Source organism: Asterias amurensis, chromosome 7, assembly GCF_032118995.1.
Source record: "Asterias amurensis chromosome 7, ASM3211899v1".
Classification (NCBI taxonomy): domain Eukaryota; kingdom Metazoa; phylum Echinodermata; class Asteroidea; order Forcipulatida; family Asteriidae; genus Asterias; species Asterias amurensis.
This window is the reverse complement of record NC_092654.1, coordinates 20,708,953-20,727,349: the sequence shown is the minus strand read 5'-3', so window position 1 is coordinate 20,727,349 and position 18,397 is coordinate 20,708,953. Positions and strand designations below refer to the sequence as shown.

The 18,397-nt window shown below is 39.0% G+C and overlaps 1 protein-coding gene across 1 annotated transcript in view; it reads left to right on the top strand.

The window, feature by feature from the left end:
- Positions 1-18,397, top strand: part of LOC139939589 (uncharacterized) — an 84,564-nt gene that overhangs the window by 8,481 nt on the left and 57,686 nt on the right. Inside the window, exons 5-18 of the mRNA XM_071935601.1 lie at positions 1,195-1,318; positions 3,357-3,502; positions 5,663-5,836; positions 7,453-7,734; positions 8,489-8,506; positions 9,038-9,061; positions 9,928-9,966; positions 10,091-10,144; positions 14,174-14,212; positions 16,153-16,272; positions 16,767-16,856; positions 17,817-17,843; positions 18,175-18,213; positions 18,320-18,373. Coding sequence (XP_071791702.1) covers positions 1,195-1,318; positions 3,357-3,502; positions 5,663-5,836; positions 7,453-7,734; positions 8,489-8,506; positions 9,038-9,061; positions 9,928-9,966; positions 10,091-10,144; positions 14,174-14,212; positions 16,153-16,272; positions 16,767-16,856; positions 17,817-17,843; positions 18,175-18,213; positions 18,320-18,373 — 1,230 coding nt within the window. The remainder of the gene's footprint in view (positions 1-1,194; positions 1,319-3,356; positions 3,503-5,662; positions 5,837-7,452; positions 7,735-8,488; positions 8,507-9,037; positions 9,062-9,927; positions 9,967-10,090; positions 10,145-14,173; positions 14,213-16,152; positions 16,273-16,766; positions 16,857-17,816; positions 17,844-18,174; positions 18,214-18,319; positions 18,374-18,397) is intronic.

Sequence of the window (18,397 nt, the reverse complement as noted above, 5' to 3'; positions counted from 1 at the left end):
GGCGGTCCATTGGGAAGCGTTCGTAAACGTTGACAATTGTTCGCAACAATTCTCTAAAATATTGGTGAAGTATTCGTAAGCCATTTTTAACCACAATCAGTAACTACTCAAAATACTAATTAGCATAAAACCTTGCTTGGTGACGACTAATGGGGAGAGGTTGATGGTATAAACAATGTGAGAAACGGCTCCCTCTGAAGTGACATAGTTTTCGAGATAGAAGTAATTTTCCACGAATTTGATTTCGAGACCTCAGATTTGAAATTTGAGGTTTCGAAATCAACGATCTAAACGCACACAACTTCGTGTGACAAGCAACTTGGTGGCACGGTTTTTTTCTTTTCATTATTATCTCGCAACTTCGTCGACCAATTGAGCATTTTCACAGGTTTGGTTTATTGTGCATATGTTTAGATACACCAAGTGAGAAGACTGGTCTTTGACAATTTTAGACCGATCTTCGTACGGAGGTGGAGATTAACTTGTGTAATGTTCCGAATTAGTTACTAACGCTTACGAAGACACGGCGGATGGGCGAAGTTTGAGCTTTTGTCAAATATTTCCACAAATTTTATTTCCACGATTTTCGTAAGCGTTTGTAAAGCGTGTGTAAGCGTTTGCATCGTTCGTAAGCTATTGTAAGGCATTGGCATGCATTGGCAAGCGTTGATCGGATTACGGACAGGTCGAGGGATGACCGAGTATGACCGATAATTATTCACTATCCAATCGCAATTTTGGTTCGAATTCACCGCGAATTTCAAATACTCATATTATTCGCAAGAATATTCGCCGCAGAGTAAGAGCAGCATACCCATCCTGATACGAAGTTAGCCTGTGTATTTATTGAAATTGTTTACAACCAACTCTGTTAACCCCTTTCATAACTCGGGGGGGGGGGGGGACACCGACCGTTTTCCCTACCCTACTTGTAACCTTAAAGCGATCAGTGAAAGTCCCAATCGTAAGTTATAACGGCTCCACTTACTTAACCATCCCCTTCCCTCTAAACATGAACAAAACCGGAACCAAGATTGGCCGACTAGACGAACGAGCCAGCCAGCCATCCAGTAAGCCAGCGGTTGTCTAAGTTCCGCCCTCGGCGCTCTTGAAATGGATTGTTTTGGTGACCTTATAGTTGTTGAAACTAAGCACCGAAACGAAGTTATAATGGATTTAATTTTCAATTAACAGAAATCGGTGTGTTTCAAAACTCCAAAACTGTCATCACTGGAAGTTCCAGCCAAACTTCCGAAGAGACGCCTGGGATAATCAAATGTGACACATTCAGCGAGTTTTGGCTGCTATATACTCCGAGGTTTGTAGATGTAATTAATCAGTGATTTGTTGGAAGGAAATTGTCGTTTTTATCAGAAACTGCATAGACAAGAACATTGTGCATCCTACAGATGCTAACTCGTGATTTAGAATTGAAAGGGACACGTTGCCTTGGATTGTTGTTATGAGATCAATATTATAGTTAGACAGATGGTTTAAACGTAACATGCCTCGAAATTGCGTGGTTTTGTTTTAAAGGCAGTGGACACTATTGGTAATTACTCAAAATAATTATTAGCATAAAACCTTGCTTGGTGACGTGTAATGGGGAGAGGTTGATGGTATCAAACATTGTGAGAAACGGCTCCCTCTAAAGCGCCATAGTTTTCGAGAAAGAAGTAATTTCCCACGAATTTGATTTCAAGACCTCAAGTTTAGAACTTGAGGTCTCGAAATCAACCATATAAACGCACACAACTTCGTGTGACCAGGTTTTTTTCTTCTTTCATTATTATCTCGCAACTTTGACGACCGATTTAGCTCAAATTTTCTCAGGTTTCTAATTTTATGCACATGTTGAGATACACCAACAGTGACGGCTAGTCTTTGACAATTACCAATAGTGTCCACTGCCTTTAATTGAGAACTCACATGGTCGGCCATTTTATGGTGTCAAAAACAAACTCTACTCAACAAAATGTCGTGCCGTGTTAGTTCACTACGTATAAGGAAAACAATGCGATTTCGAGTCATATTTGTGTGGATCATTATATTCTACATTTAAAACATCTTTCTAACCATATGCATTTAAAACAAACGGTTTCAAATGCTTTTCATAGACGAACTCGCCCGATACAATGCAACGTGTCCCTTGAATCTACGCCGTTATGAAAACTCTACTCCTTTTCGTACTATTACTTACAGTTCACAGCCAATCTGTACGAATTCTCCGACCAAAAATGTCAACAGATTTTGTTTTATTGATCGAATTAGGGCTTATATCGTTCAATTGATGCAACAGACAGTTGACTCCCGTGTCCATTTTCAAAATCAAGACCCTGGTTTGGGATTGCTTGGGCCCCATTGGTTAGACTTGATTCAAGTTTCGTTCTCGTGCGGGAGGTCCCTATATATCCGCCGTCAAAATGTAGCTATTGTGGTCCCTATCCTGCGGATAGGCACAGGTCGGGGGAGTTTTCTGATTTTAGGCGATGGGACTGAAAATAAAAGGACTCTCACGGACTCTCTTTGGACTTGAGTCAAGTCTACCCGTTTGTTGGTTCAAAAATCTGCACTTTCGGTGTGGAACTTCCAGCACAGAGTCAAAGCCTCATAGCTATAGTCAGTAGCAAATTTGAATAATGTGGTAATATTATTTTTTTCGGTTTTCATTCATGAAAACATGTATAATAAACATAATGACTAACGGAATATCAAGAGCTTTTTCGACTCTTCGATTGTTGATGATGAATGCCGTTTGTGTGCGTTGCATAGACGCCAAATGTTATCCGCTGGAAATGGAACAAACAAGGAGAAAGCGGTTTTCATCGTCAAAGTCAGGGGCTAATAAAGCTAAACAGGGGTAGAGGACGCTCTCGTTAAAGCTTAACATGAGTTAACCTATTGTTTAGAAACTTAAACGGTGAGAGGAATAAATGAAATGACAGGGCTGCCAATCAGATACAAATACAACAATATTAACATTACAACAACATTACAAATTAACAAATACAACAACATTACTACAGCGACGGCGACGATGAGGACGACGACGGCAACGACGACAAGAACAAAACAGATTTAGTGTCTTGCTCACACAATATGATGTAGATCAATCTCCAACATCACTGAATCTTTAATTAGTCAGATCGGATGAACCACATCGCCGCGATACTTAAATAGTTTCTTTATAAAAAAAAATGAAAAAATCTTAAAAAAAAACAATGTATAAAAAGAAAAAAAGAAAAACAAAAAGTTTCCCAGCTTTGCATGTAAAAACAATTGTCTTTCTTCGCACCATTAAAAATACAAACATGATTTTGTTATTATAACTTTTAGAAATGTCTATTTGTTTTTAGTTCTGTGAAACTGGGTAGAGTTGGTCAGACTTCACCAATCGTGACACTCTATCACTCTGAGAGTTATGTACCGACTAGATTGGGTTTCAGTACTAGTTCGGCCAGTGTTGGGCTGTTTTCATTTGATCCATTCGGAAAGACGGCACGTAAGTACCATTAACAGCAGGACACACAAAACAACTACACTGTTTGAAAAATGTTTAACAAATAACTATTGTTGTGCTAGGTCCAATAGCTTGTTTTGAGCAATACTCGTGGAAATCAGAGTAAGGTTAAACAATTAAACTGCGCCAATAAAGTATCTAAACACTTACAAATTGTCAGATATATCGGAACCTGAAATAGTAAGCCAAAAAATAATTATTCATTTCGAGTCACCGTTAATTTCTGCACATTTTGACACATCTTGTGTTGCGCTACGATGTTGTTTAGTGGATTGGATTTATGGACACTTGAGTGGCTTAAGGTCGAATTTCAAAAGTTGTAAAAGGCCCTATTCAAGCTAAATCGTTGTATTGTGACGAGTAAGATCAGCGTTTCTTTTGCCCACCTTTTATAAACGATTTTTTTTTGTCGCTTGTTTGATAAATCGGTTGTGATGAACATCAGCAATAATTGTCAGTAACCAAGCAAAGGGGTCAAAGATGGGAGGCATACAACAATATGGGTTAAGAGCCAGAATCCCTGATTATGATGAGATAGGGAAAGGTGGTTCAAGACAACATGAAAGATGGCTCAAATGATCAAACAGGAAAGAGGACGGATCGTTGGTTTGATAGAAGCCGGTATGTCGATGCGAGCTGCAGCTCATGGTTACAACGTCACCAGCGACAGTCAGTAAATGATAAAATGACTACCAAGCTCAGGGAAATGGGGACGATCTGTCAAGGAGTGGCCGTCCGAGGGTGACTTCTGCAGCAGAAGAAAGTGAACAAGTCCATAAAGCCTTACACCACTCTCGATGGATTGCGACGCTTCCTGATCAGGAAATGGCAGGGGATTGACCAGAAACAGATCAGAGGTCTCATTGGGAGTATGAGAAGACGACTCCTTGGCGTTCAGGACAGTGATGGAGGACACACTAAGAACTGAGGATAGGATATCAGCAGTTTTAGAGTTATAGACACGGTCAATAAATTTCATGGTCAAGTAAACTTGTGTCTTTTGTCTTGATTTTGTCTGTGTGTGGTGCTTGTGCGAGTTCCCTTCTGGAACTGGGGTGAATAGGGGGTTTGCAACTTTTGAAATTCGACCTTAAGCCACTCAAGTGCCCATAAATCCACCCAACAACATCGTAGCGCAATTAAAGATGTGTCAAAATGTGCAGAAGTTAACGGTGAATAGAAATGAATAATTATTTTTTTGAATACGATTTCAGGTTCCGATAAATCTGACCATTTGTAAGTATTTAGATACTTTATTGGCGCAGTTTACTGAGCATCGAAACGTCGAGTTCAAATCATTAGATCTTTTCAAAACCACCACAACTCATTTAGAGATTATCATTCGTGGTGTTACCGCAAACCTTTATATATCGTATGCCCACCAAGCAAAGTTTCAAATCTTACTTAAAGGATTTGGGTACTTTTTTAAAAACACAAAACAGATGTCCACAGATTTCCGTTAAACTTAACACCGTTTGAAGATAATGATAGTAGAAAGCGTACATTAAAATATTAGGTGCTGTAGTTTTTGAGAAAATGAGTAAAACATGTCATGAAAATTCGTTTTTACATGCTAAAATAATTTTCGCCTCTGCATAGAATGACATATCTGTGATTCTTTCACTCTATTTGGTCATCGAAATCAACATAATAGTTAAGAAAAACGTCCTTGTCACACAATTAATGCGTATGCTTTCAAAAGGCTTCAGGCCTTAAGTCTGTTTTCAAAATTAAAAAATTTTGATTGAGAAATTACCCGTTTGTAAGTAAAATTACGCTTCTTCACAGAGAGCCGTTTTTTGTACAATGTGTTACACTATCTACAGCACTCCGTTGCACGTTACCAAGTCCTTTACCTGTGACGTTCAGCGACTACAACACTTCCTTTCTTTTCCAGATTTCTGTTCTTATTTGACAATTAGGACCGAGCTGTGTTATAAAACAAATATATAATTCGGTAACTAGTGTATGTCTATTCCCACTCGGGCCTATGAGTGACCAGAAGAGAGGCCTCTCGGTCCCTTTTTTGGTCATTCAAAGTCCCTCGGGGGAATAGACGTACACTAGTTACCTCATTGCCAGTCAATATGTGTATACTAACTAGAGTTTCACTGTATTCTTGTATTCTATTAAAACCGATAGCAACGTTTTTCGAGCAAGAGTTTAACACTTGCAAAGGATTCTGCTACGACTGGAGATTGAATCCAATGCCCCTCGGCGAGAGGATATGCTTCCAGGCACGCACAGAAGGAGTGGCTGCTATTGCCTTATCTCCAATGAGGGAACCAAAAGCTGGGCAGTCTCTCTATGAAATAGGTAAGATCACGATAGAACTTCATAAGGCTGGTAAAATATCAACTTATTAAATGAATTTTCTACAAAACATAGCCGATACCCACGTAATTTTCGTTTACGTTTCGACTAGTATCCGTAGCAGTGGCCGTTGCAGGAAACAGCGCCACCAACCCATCGGTGGTGCCTAGTTGTGAGGATGACTTGTGATACTAGTCGAAACCTTACACGAAAATTACGTGAGTATTGACTGCTTTGTATAACGTTCGTTTAATAAGGCAATATCACTTTATACTCGGATACGAATAAAAGAACAATAGACACCTTGTAGTTGTTGTTTTCCACAGTATTTTATAATACGGTTTCTCGCCAGATACCAGCTTGTTATAAAAACTGTTACTGAGTGACACATTCTCAACCGCACCAATGTTGCCTCACTGATTGGTTGACTAGCTATGTCGACAGAAAACACTGCCACAAACAAGCCAATAAAACCACGCACCTGATTGGCTGCCCAACACAAACTGTGATTGGCCAAACATTACATGAATATTTAGTGGCAGATCCTCCACTGATGCCTCTATTTGCACTGTTGTTTTGTAAACCGATGTTATGGGTGTTGATGAATAATGTGTTTAAGCACGTATAATAGCAACAAATTGCAAAAACAAAATATGGGAGAAATGAGCAAGGTTAAGTGCACCAAAACTGTACCGTGGCAAGTAAAAATGTTTGTTTCAAATTATTTGATAAAATCTATTATTCCGTATGTGACAGCTTTCATCTAGTGCTCGCCTTGCCGTTGCACAGCATGTTATATTGCAATTTTGTGTAATTTGATAGCCCGGCCTGTGTGCGTTCATTCTCAATTATGCACCAAACCAAAAGAGCACAGAGTAAAAACATTTCATCCAAAAACCCAAGAGATACGATTCAAGCCTGATCCCAAATTATGACATTATTCACTAGAGTGTTTGGCAGCTGCTGATTTGTCACATTCCTTTATGTGGAGATGGGCTTTATTTATAAATTGCCAGCCTTGTATGTCTTTTATATGTCAATTATACACTGTACCACAAGGTACACCACAAATCGGTATTCTCCTGCTTGACCGTCCGATACATGGAATGACTGCTATGGTTATATCATTTCCTGCAAAGAGCCACTAACCCCGAACAAATGAAGTTCTTGGTCAAAAAGCTTTCAGTCATAGCTGGTCCAATGTTTTGGAACAATCTCCCTAATACCATAAGGACTCGGGAAAGTACTGAGTATACAGTGCTAACACACATCGGTGTATGGGTAAACACAATTAAAATACATTTTTAATTAAGGTAATGTGTTTTTGAAGGGTCAGGCAAACTAAATGCACCATCCCGCCGATTGCCCCCCCCCCCCACAAACAGGATTCCAGCAGGTAACCTCATGTTTTTACCGTAACATTAACACGACTTGCTTTACTTACTACACAAAGCTACGGCACCTGAGCATTTTAAGGGAAGCTTTCTACTTATCTGCAAACAGTGTCTGTAAATGTATGTATATTGTTTGTATCTTTGAAAGTACCAACATCCGTTATGACTGCACATAACCATACACTCGGTATAAATACGGTTTTTTTTTCTTTTTCTTTTTAATAGTATTTGGATATGACGAAAATAGCATGATCGTACTCCGCCGCCATATGCACGGAGAAGAGATCGAGGTCGTCGAGGCAAAGGACACCCTAAACTGTGATGAATTCGTGTCCTACTGTATCGAGGCTTCAGGACCTCACATCCAAATCACCCGCCTGGGAGACCCCAAGATACTGATGGACTTCACGGACTCTGTAGGCATTCCCATCAACTATCGATACATCGGATTCGCCGGAGGGTATGATTACTGTGTCGAATGGAGATGGCCCGTTGATATTATTCCAAGTAAGAATATTTGCAGTTTTTGTTTTCTAACTGTTTATTCCCATCATGGAGCTGAGATGGTTTAAGGAATGTTTTAAGGCCCAGTGATCGGGGGTAACAAAGTTGGCAGTGCTTTTGAACGATCAAGTAATGCTACTTAAACGTAAATGAGTGAATTAGGCAACTATTTTACGGTCCACTTAGTAGACACCCGTCATTTCTTTTGTGAAAGCCTTGATAGGGGCGAACCCCTAGATTCGGCCAGATTCGGCCTAGCTCTCGGGCGGTTAAATTGGTACGTACTCCCTTACTCAAATGTAAATGAGTGAAACTAGTGATCTATACTATCTTTATACAATCCAGATTTATGTAACTTCGGGGTAAATGAGTGAAATACCCTACTATCTTTGCAATTTGCATAAAAGAAAGCTACCTCAATACAATAATACAATGGAGAAAAAGAAACGACGAAATAATTTTTTTTTTATATAAGTATCTAGACAAAAAAGAGAAGAAAACAGAATTAAATCAAAACAAGCCAACACCTCAACAAATAACGTTTTTGGTAAGACTTCACAATATAATACTCAAGTCTAGTTAAGTATGTTTAAGCATACATTATTGCTGCGTTTTTGTCAATTTCATTAATTTTGAATTTAATGATAGCATGATTTGTGATCCATCTCAATCAACTTCAATGTTGAAATTGCTGTTGTTTGACAATGTGTTATTAAATACTTTTAATGGATGCTTTGTATATTTTTTTACTTTGCAGAACTCATTCTAGAGACAGGTAAGACAAGTTCAAAAGAACAATTCAAAAGAGCGAATTTTAAACTATTGACCTCCGGATTCTTGTGTTATCACTCTGCCAACTTAGCTTCCAGTATAGACGATGTGACTCATGTTTACATTCAAACCGCCCTCTGTTGACACAACACTCTATGTACATCATGTTTCGCCGGGCAAAAAGACGCGTAGTCATGGTAAGAGTGAATACACTTTCTAGCTGGCTGCTAAAACACAAAGGTTTTGTCCGGCGGTACTCGCGCGAATCATGTTATGGTTTTCGAGTGACGTCAGAGGTCACATCATTGATAGGTCTTCCTGTCTAGTCAATACTCGTATTAGGTTAACAAACATCACTTAATGTTGAAATGTTACTTTAGAATCACTCAATAGAGCAGCCGCTCATCAGCAATTGTTTTGTCACCAAAATAAAAGCAATCTAAAACAAAAACTTCAACAACTAAGTACTTCAAACAAGTAACGAAATGCCACTAAAATGTAACTAAAACACTCTTCCTTATTTTATCATCGATAGGTACTCAATTGACGGAGGAAACAGGTAGGTGTAAATTTTGATGAATCATACTCATCCTTCATTAACCATTATAAAATTGTGTTAAAGAATTACATACTTTGTCTCCCCCACTTTAAATGTTAAAGACATAATCATACGACCTTTACTTCCGGTCGTACTGGAAGGTCAAAAGTTGCCTTGGTATGTTTGGAGGGGCATCATTCAAGATTACACGTGAACTTGACACTTCTCAGTCAATTGAACCTCAAAATCAAGACGACACGAAGTTGATGATGTAAAGATGACGTCATCAGGTTTGGCATGACAGTAACTACAATTTAAAAACTTGTACCAACTCATAACTAACGAACCACACGTTGAATCCACACATCAGCCCAACCTCGATAGAGCTGCTTAAGCAGAAAATATTCATTAACAGTTTTGTGCTAGGCAGAAATGAGCAGGATGACAGTCACACATTGAACTTGACCCTCTTTGACCTTGACATCCGTTTAAAACCGGAAGATGACGTTTTTATTTGACAAATTATAAATCCCGATCAAACAAGTATTTAAACAAACTCTAATCCATCATATTTTTAATGTAAATAAAACACTACATAGAGTGTGCCATCATTTGACATTGACTTCCTGTTCAGACCGGAAGTTTTTTTTGGGAGAATAAAGTTTCACTTTAACTATACATTGAATTGATAAGGTAAAATGTCACCAATTCTTTCAAATATAATTTTACGGCATTACTCACGAAATCCTTTTGTATTGGTTCTGTACTCTGAAGCCATGACCTTTGGAATTTTAGAGCAACTCTAGAGCAGTTATTGATATGCATCAGACAGATGTTTCAGTATTAATAATGTATTTTGTTTCATCCACTACTCTCTCTTGTTGCAGGGGTAGTTCCTGTAGTGGATCTAGTGTTACCCGATGCAGGTAAGGCAATGACGAATCATATAAAGATTGTTTGATTTTCATGAAGTGAAGTGTTATCACAATTATAGCTTTTTGATACCTGTTCACTTTTTATGTTGACTGATTTAATGATCTCTTTTTGTAGAAACTGATGTTCAGCCGCCGTTAGATGAAACTGATACCCGACGTGAAAGTCAGGGTGAGATCATTGTATTTGTTAACAGTGTTTTATGAACCTCCTCCATTTAAGTGCGAAGCCAGTTTTGCAGTGTTTTGTATAAAACAAACGGCGCGAGCAAACAAAACGTGGTACAGAATTGTAATTTGTAAATGCAACCTAGGCTTTCTTTAATTATAATTTAAAGACACTGGACACCTTTGGTAATTGTCAACGACCAGTCTTCTCACTTTGTGTATCTCAACGTATCCATATACTGAAAATCTGTGAAAATTTTAGCTTTATAATTGGTCGAAAGTTGCAAGAAAATAATCAAAGAATACCCTTGTCACACGAAGTTGTTTGCTCTCATGTGCTTGATTTCGAGACCTCAACATCTTATTCTGAGGTCTCGAAATCAAATTCGTGGAATGTGTTTTCTTTCTCGAAAACTACGTTACTTCAGAGGGAACCGTTTCTCACACTGTGTTTTACTATCAACCGCTCCCGATTACTCTTTACCAAGTAAGGTTTTTTTGCCAATAATTTCTTTTGAGTATTAATTACCAATATTGTCCAGTGCCTTTAAATGATGCATGGGAGGTATTATGAAATTGGCCATCTCATTTATCAAATCATTGCAACTAGCGGGATGCCGCGCTTCGCGCGGCACCCCGCTAGGATATAAAAATCCTTTACACAAATATTTCGAAATGTGGGTGAGGGTGTTATACGCCTCTCTCAATATTTATGCATGGCGTCATAATTCTAACCCAAAATGAAGATATTTCGCACGTCCACCACTACTTGCAGTGGCTGTACCCACCTCGTTTTGGGTTAGACGACGTACCTTATGCATCTAGAAACTATAAGGCTCCCCGTGATCCTTATAGGGGTCTATTATGTTGGGCCTCCCTAACGTTACACGTTTTTCAAATCAGCGTTGATAGGTGAAACTGACCGTTAGCCAGCAATAACTAAAGTTTCTTTTGTACTACACTACCAAAACTTTCTCCACACACTCAATATACATTCATAATGCTTGCATTTCCTTTTTAAAAAGCATCGTCAAAAATGACATTTTTACGTCCCACGATACATAGCGTTGCTACAGCACTATAAGTAAAGCGTGTTTTTGGAACATGCTGTGTGCCACAAATCTAATTTATCTACTGTTTTTTTTTTTCCGGGGGGGGGGCGGGGGCGGTTAGAGCGTAGGCCTCTTTTTAGTTTATTCTCATCTGAATTGGTCTTGTAAACTTTCTGGTCAATAGGCTGCATGTATAACGGGAGCACTTAACGTGAACGTCAAAAAAGTGGTTTGCAGGCAGAGATGCCAAGTCCAGAGGCTAGCTATGTGTGAGATTTTTCAAAGCTCAACCCCCATCCCCCCGGAAAAAAATTGCCAGTTTAAGAAGGCCTTTTTAAATCGCCGCCCAACCTTTTTTTTGTTTTTTTGTTTTACATAAAATAAAACAATGTGAAATTTAATTGTGGACAAAAAGTGTTTCAAAATGCATCAAAAACCTCCTCAGAATAATTAAAACTCACTTGAGGTACACAGGAGATGTTGATGGTTAATGTGGAGGTTCGATTGTGTCAGATTATATCCTTCCAAACTTGAAAAAAATAGACTAAAAATGATGTCCAAAATCAATCGCTCACTTCTTCTGCCTGTTGTGTCTTCGCTAGTGGAGCGCATTTCAACGAATTTGCTAAAAGAATCGGAACAAACTTGTGCGCAATAAGCGTTTTGCGCTCTGCCGAATTTGAGCTGAACCTACTGGATGAGCAAAAGCGTGCCCAATCTGCAAATTTGCGCTCTGTTTGTACAAATTTTGTACAAAAAATGTCGTTTATTTTTTTTTCCCGATCTCGCCCCAATAATGGTTGATGTGCGTGTGAGCGTGAGACAGAGCCCAAATGCGTGAGTCTCACGCCTAATGCGTGAGACTTGGCAGGTCTGTTTTTTTTTTATTGTCACTTTGGGCTTATTGCATCTCGCGAAATTTAACGACAAACGACACAATTTCTGACCGCGTTCATGTTCACGCTGCTCTAGGAACAAACCTTCATGTATCCCATATCTCTGGAACCCTATATCGTACAAACTAAATAAAAACGATAAACTCGTCCCCACTCCTTAATTTTCTCTAACTTATTTCACTTTCAGAAAGCATGTCAAGTCATGTTTAGGGTTTGTTACGTCCAGTTTGGATCAATAGACAAACTCCTACAAATGTACCCCATTCAGCCGCACGAGGTCTCTTTTGTTAATATTATCTCCATCAGTAACCAACTCGACGGGCCGATGGCTAAATTAGGCTTCAAAATGGATTTGGCAAAATGTACATTCTGAGACCTGACCGACACACTGCTCTAACCAATTTTGTGAATGGACTTATTCAAAAGGAAACTTAATGTCGTTTTGCTTAACAACTTTGACCAAATGCAAAGCAAAGTTCTTTTTGTACAGCTTCAAAACAGCCTTTGACGTACGTGTATAAGTTTCACCAAAGAGTAAGGAATGGTTTCACAATTCTACCTCCATGGTTAAACTTTGAAACTGCAACATTATACCTCCATGAACAGACCGTATTCTAAAACGGTATTCATGTACCCATTTGAGTTTACTGGCAAAAGGTCCAAGGTTGCCACCCACTGTCAACCTAAAGTGGTCCCACGGCGACCTTCTTCACCAAGCAACAGGTGGCCTGTCTCAAACCAGACAACACACCACTCACAATATACTGACCAGAATGGCTCTTTGTGTAAGGCCCCCCACCCCCAAAATGTTATTAATTGTAAAGTTCCCTTAGACACCTTCCAACCTATAGCCGGCCCTACCCAATGTTTCCAAATTATTAAGCTTCCGTTTGATCCCATCCTTGTTCATCATGATAATTCTCATGCCGTTTGGAAGAGAATGCTTTTTTATAAATATTCTCCATTTAATCTTTTCAACAAATGAGTCACCCGCAGAAGGATTTCTAGGAAGTCTGATAACAACGTCGACCAGTGGTTGACACATGGTCGCCTGCGAAACATCAATCCACGGTACTTCATCCATTCAATGCAAATTCGGTCAAATTCGTGAGATTGGTTTCGGTTTTGTCCTGGCACCCAGCCTCTTTGACCCTTTCGACCCTGCGCGGCAATGAATGAACCAATCCGGAGAACCATGCTTAGTACAACACGAAAGTAACCTGACCAAAAAGGGCGGATCGAATGGCGGGTGGGCGGGCAAGGGGCAATGAATGAACCAATCCGGAGCACCATTTGCGAAACACTGTCCAATGAGTCGCCTGTCAGAAAGATTTCTAGGAAGTCTGGTAACAACATCGACCAGTGGTTGACGCACGGTCGCCGCCCAAACTTCCTCCAATCACATGACTTGTAAGTGCGAGTTTGGATCCGGGTTTTGCAGACTTGCAACCCGACGTCTGAAACCACACAAACGTATTGAATTCCACACAAACAACCGTGTTGGATTCCACAAGGATGCCATACCACTGGACCTTCTAATTTTCAATCCAAGATGGCGCAGGTTACGCTTTTAATAGTATAGATGTCGTTTGGAGAAAAACAAATTAGCGCCCGGGGCGCAGGGCGTGCTACATGACGTCACTTAACGGCCAAGTTAGACTCGTGCAGCCCTAACATCAAAATACAGTAACAGTGACCCTGGGAAAATCAAGTGATGAACACTGTATTGAAATGCGAGAGACTGGTGACTGCCCTTATTCGTGTGATTTAGGTTGGGTCGATCCATAAGACTCCTATCAATTTGAGATTTTTGTTTTTCGGTATGTTTTTTTGAAAGTAAGAAACACTCTTTATTTTGGGGAGAATATCATCAATTTCAGTTTTACCCATATACACCCACGTGTCTTAGTAATGTTGTAGTTTCCCGAGCTCGTAAAACAAATATATTTATTTGGGATGGGATCCGAACCCACGACCTTTGCAATTTTAGAGCAATTTTAAAGCAGTTAATTTTGATATGCATCAGACAAACGTTTCACTATTAAAAATATATTTTGTTTCATCAACTCCTCTTTCTTGTTGCAGGAGAAACTTCCATAGTGGTTCCAGATTTACTCGCTGCAGGTAAGGCAACGACGAATAATATTAAAATGTTCGATATTCATGAAGTGAAGTGTTATCACAATTATTGCTTTTTGATACCTATTCACTTTTTATTTTGACTGATTTAATGATCTCCTTTTGTAGAAACTGATGTTCAGCCGCCGTTAGATGAAACCAATAACCCAAGTGGAAGTCAGGGAGATATCATTGTATTTGTTAGCAGTGTTTTATTGAACCTCCTCCATAAAGTGCGAAGCCAGTTTTGCAGTGTTTTGTATAAAACAAATGGCGGTGGCAAACAAAACGTGGTCATTCACAACAACCTTTTCAATCAAAAAACATCAACACTTTGTGTCAAAAAGTAAAATAAATGCAAATATTATAATGGGATAATTTTGGGACGCTTGGTGGCAGCAGACTTACCAGGTAAAATCCATTGTTCTCGGTCATGTGCGAACGCTCAGAGCTACGTAAACAATGGACATTTCCTGGTAAGTCTGCTGCCACCTAGCGCCTCAAAGTCTCCCATTGTTCAATAATTTCTTTCAACACAGCACCCCTCCAGCTATGAAATGGGAAGGCCCTCGGGTAAACAACTCCTTATGAAGAGATTGATGTGCGCGTCGCGCGTATCGCGTGATGTGGCACAACTGTCCCGGCCGTTGCTCTCGACCAATAGGAATGAAGAAACTGTCTTATAAGCACAGGTGCAAGCTCGCGTGTCACGTCCATGTTTCAACACTTTTTACTGGTCATTATCAAAGGTTTAAACACCCCCACGCGACGCGAAACTATCTTAGGTATTTATGAATGGGAATCAAAGTGTGGTGAATCGGTTTTCAAATAGTGGTTTAAACCCGTCGTGGCCTCGTTCTTGATAATTTCGTCGAGGTAAATTATCAAGAACCAGGCCACGGCGGGTTTAAACCACTACTAGTTGAAAACCTCTTCACCACACATAACATTGATTCCCTTATTTAAAGACACTGGGCACTATTGGTAATTGTCAACGGCCAGTCTTCACACTTGGTGTATCTCAACCTATATGCATAAACTGAAAAATCTGTGAAAAGTTGAGCTCAATTGGTCGGAAGCTGCAAGATAATAATGAAAGAAAAAAACACCCTTGTCACACGAAGTTGTGTGCTCTCAGGTGCTTGATTTCGAGACCTCAAAATCTTATTCTGAGGGCTCGAAATCAAAGTCGTGAATTTATTTTTCTTTCTCGAAAACTACGTTACTTCAGAGGGAGCCGTTTCTCACATCGTTTTATACTATAGACAGCTCCCGATTACTCGTTACCAAGTAAGGTTTTATGCTAATAATTATTTTGAGTATTTACCAATATTGTCCAGTGCCTTTAAATGATGCATGGGAGGTAAAACTCAGTCTCTAAAATTAATGCACGACATTATACATTTATTATTATACATTTATTATTATTCATGAAATGAAAGTGCAGCATGCGTGTAATGTAATTAATATTCCTTAGTATGATTTAAGCAGTATAAGTACAAGAATCATACTTATTGTTCAATAAGGATACTATAGACGATGTGACCTATGTTTACATTCAAACCGCCCTCTGTTGACAAAACACTATATACGTCATGTTTCGCCGGGCACTGATGAGTTGCGTAGTCATAGTAAGATTGCGTACACTTTCTAGCTGGCTGTCAAAACACAAAGGTTTTGCCCGGCGGTATGCGCGCGAATCATATCATGGTTTTCGTTTGACGTCAAAGGTCACATCGTCTAATACCAACGGCCACTTTCTTCACTACCAGTAGTCTTTCTCAAAGAGATTTACACAAAGTTGTACCTACAAGTAGCTATCAGTAGTCGGTACTTTTCTAAATCTTTCCACCATTAAGAGCTTCGCGCAGCACTTAAATTTGGTCTTTGTAGAAGCTGCCTACTTTCTGTGTTTTTGATTTCTTGTTTGTTTCTCTCTTCGGCAGTGTGTCCCGTAGTCCCTAAAGATGCTGGTGGTATTTGTGTTGAGGAGTGTGGGCCCGAGCAGAAGTGTGACGATGGTCAGCTGTGTTGCTCTAATGGATGTGGTCACGTGTGCAAAAAAGGTAAATTAATCCGTTGCTGGGTTATGTGTAGGAGTATGTTGGAGAGTAATGATGATCACGGGACATTTAATGACCGCTAAGAAAAATAAAGGTATTTCCCAGATTAACAAATACTTGCTATTGTTTATAAGTGACCAAAAGGGAACATTGAACAACGGAACATCTTAAACATTCCAATATGATCGATCAGTAAGAAAACAATTCTCAATGATGTTTTCCTCCCTTTTGGTTTCTTTGTTGCGTGAATGTATACAACATTTATAACACATTCCAAAGTCTGGTACTCACGTTTTGTTGCTATTTGGGTGATTTGAGTATGCCCGATTCTTAAAGCCGCTTGTTTTATAATAAATGCTTCTTTTTGAAGAGAAAGAAAATCTGTACATTTAATGAAAACCTTGTTTCTTGGTCTTTACATTATTGTCTCAAGATCCTACATAATGTGATATTTTGTTCTTGGCTGAAACCTGAATATTATTTATTTTCTTCTTTAGGCTGTGCTCCAGTGCGTTGTAAAAAATTGTGTCCTTTCGGTCGGGCCACTGATAAGAACGGATGCGAGAAATGTAAATGCAACCGAAACGGTAATGAACACATTCAAGCTGTTTTAAAGGCAGTGGACACTATTGGTAATTGTCAAAGACTAGCCTTCACAGTTCGTGTATCTCAACAATATGCATAAAATAACAAACTTGTGAAAATTTGAGCTCAATCGGTCATCGAAGTTGCGAGATAATAATGAAAGAAAAAAACACCCTTGTCACACGAAGCTGTGTGCGTTTAGATGGTTGATTTCGAGACCTCAAGTTCTAAATATGTGGTCTCGAAATCAAATTCGTGGAAAATTACTTCTTTCTCGAAAACTATGGCACTTCAGAGGGAACCGTGTCTCACAATGTTTTATACCATCAACCTCTCCCCATTACTCGTCACCAAGAAAGGTTTTATGCCAATAATTATTTTGAGTAGTTACCAATAGTGTCCACTGCCTTTAATACCAACATAAATAGTTATACAATAACAGCGTCTGATTTAATGTACCTCTTGCCATTAAGTATCGTATAGTACAAGTGATACCTCCCCGTGTGCAATGAGCCCTTACTTAGAAGGATGTTTTTATTTAAAAGTAAAATTAATCCGTAAGTGGGTCAGGTGTATGAAAAAATATACGTGTAACTCACTTCAACCTTGTTTGATCTGCATAGTTGTAAACCTCTACAGAATTGTACCACACAATGTCTCAAGATCCTACATCATGTGATATATTTTGTTCTTGGTTGAAACCTGAATATTAGTTATTTTCTTCTTTAGGCTGTTCTCCAGTGCGTTGTAGAAGGTATTGTCCTTTTGGTTGGGCCACTGATGAGAACGAATGTGATATGTGTAAATGCAAGCGAAAAAGTAACAGACACACTAAAACTGTTAACAAATGCACTATTACTTATAAAAACAGCATCTGGTTTCATGTACGTATGGTTTACTGTTTGAGGTAAATGCGATAAGATGGTTTCGACAAACGTGTATCTTTTTCTTTCTTCGAACAGGTGGCAAGAATAAGAATCCGAGGAAAGGTGAGAATGAATGGCCTTGTTTATGAATAATTATAGTGGACATAAGATAAACTAAAATAGAGTACATGATGGCCAAGGGCGTTTCACCCTAAAGAATATTAACACACCATAATGTAATTTTACTGTTGAAACAATTATTTATTTGTGTCAGAATTAGATATTTCTGACAAACAGTGCAACAAGAATAATTAAATTCATGCCCTTTAAGAGTCCTTGCTTTTCAAACAAATGTACATGAACAATTTCGAAAAGTTTGTAATGTTTATTTCGCATCAGGCAATTACTTTAGTAAAGATATTTTGTTTCATCAAATCATATTGTCTTGTTGCAGGGGAATCTTCTGAAGAGGATCCAGAGATATCAGTAGGAGGTAAGACAACGATGAATCACATTGATGTGTTTTAACTCATGAAGTCAACTTTAATCACACTAGATGTTTACCACCTTTTCACTTTCTATTTTGACTCCCCTTGTAGAAACTGATGTTCAACCGCCGTCAGATAAACCCGACACTCCAAGGCCAAGAAAAGGTAAGATAATTGTTTTGGTGAAAT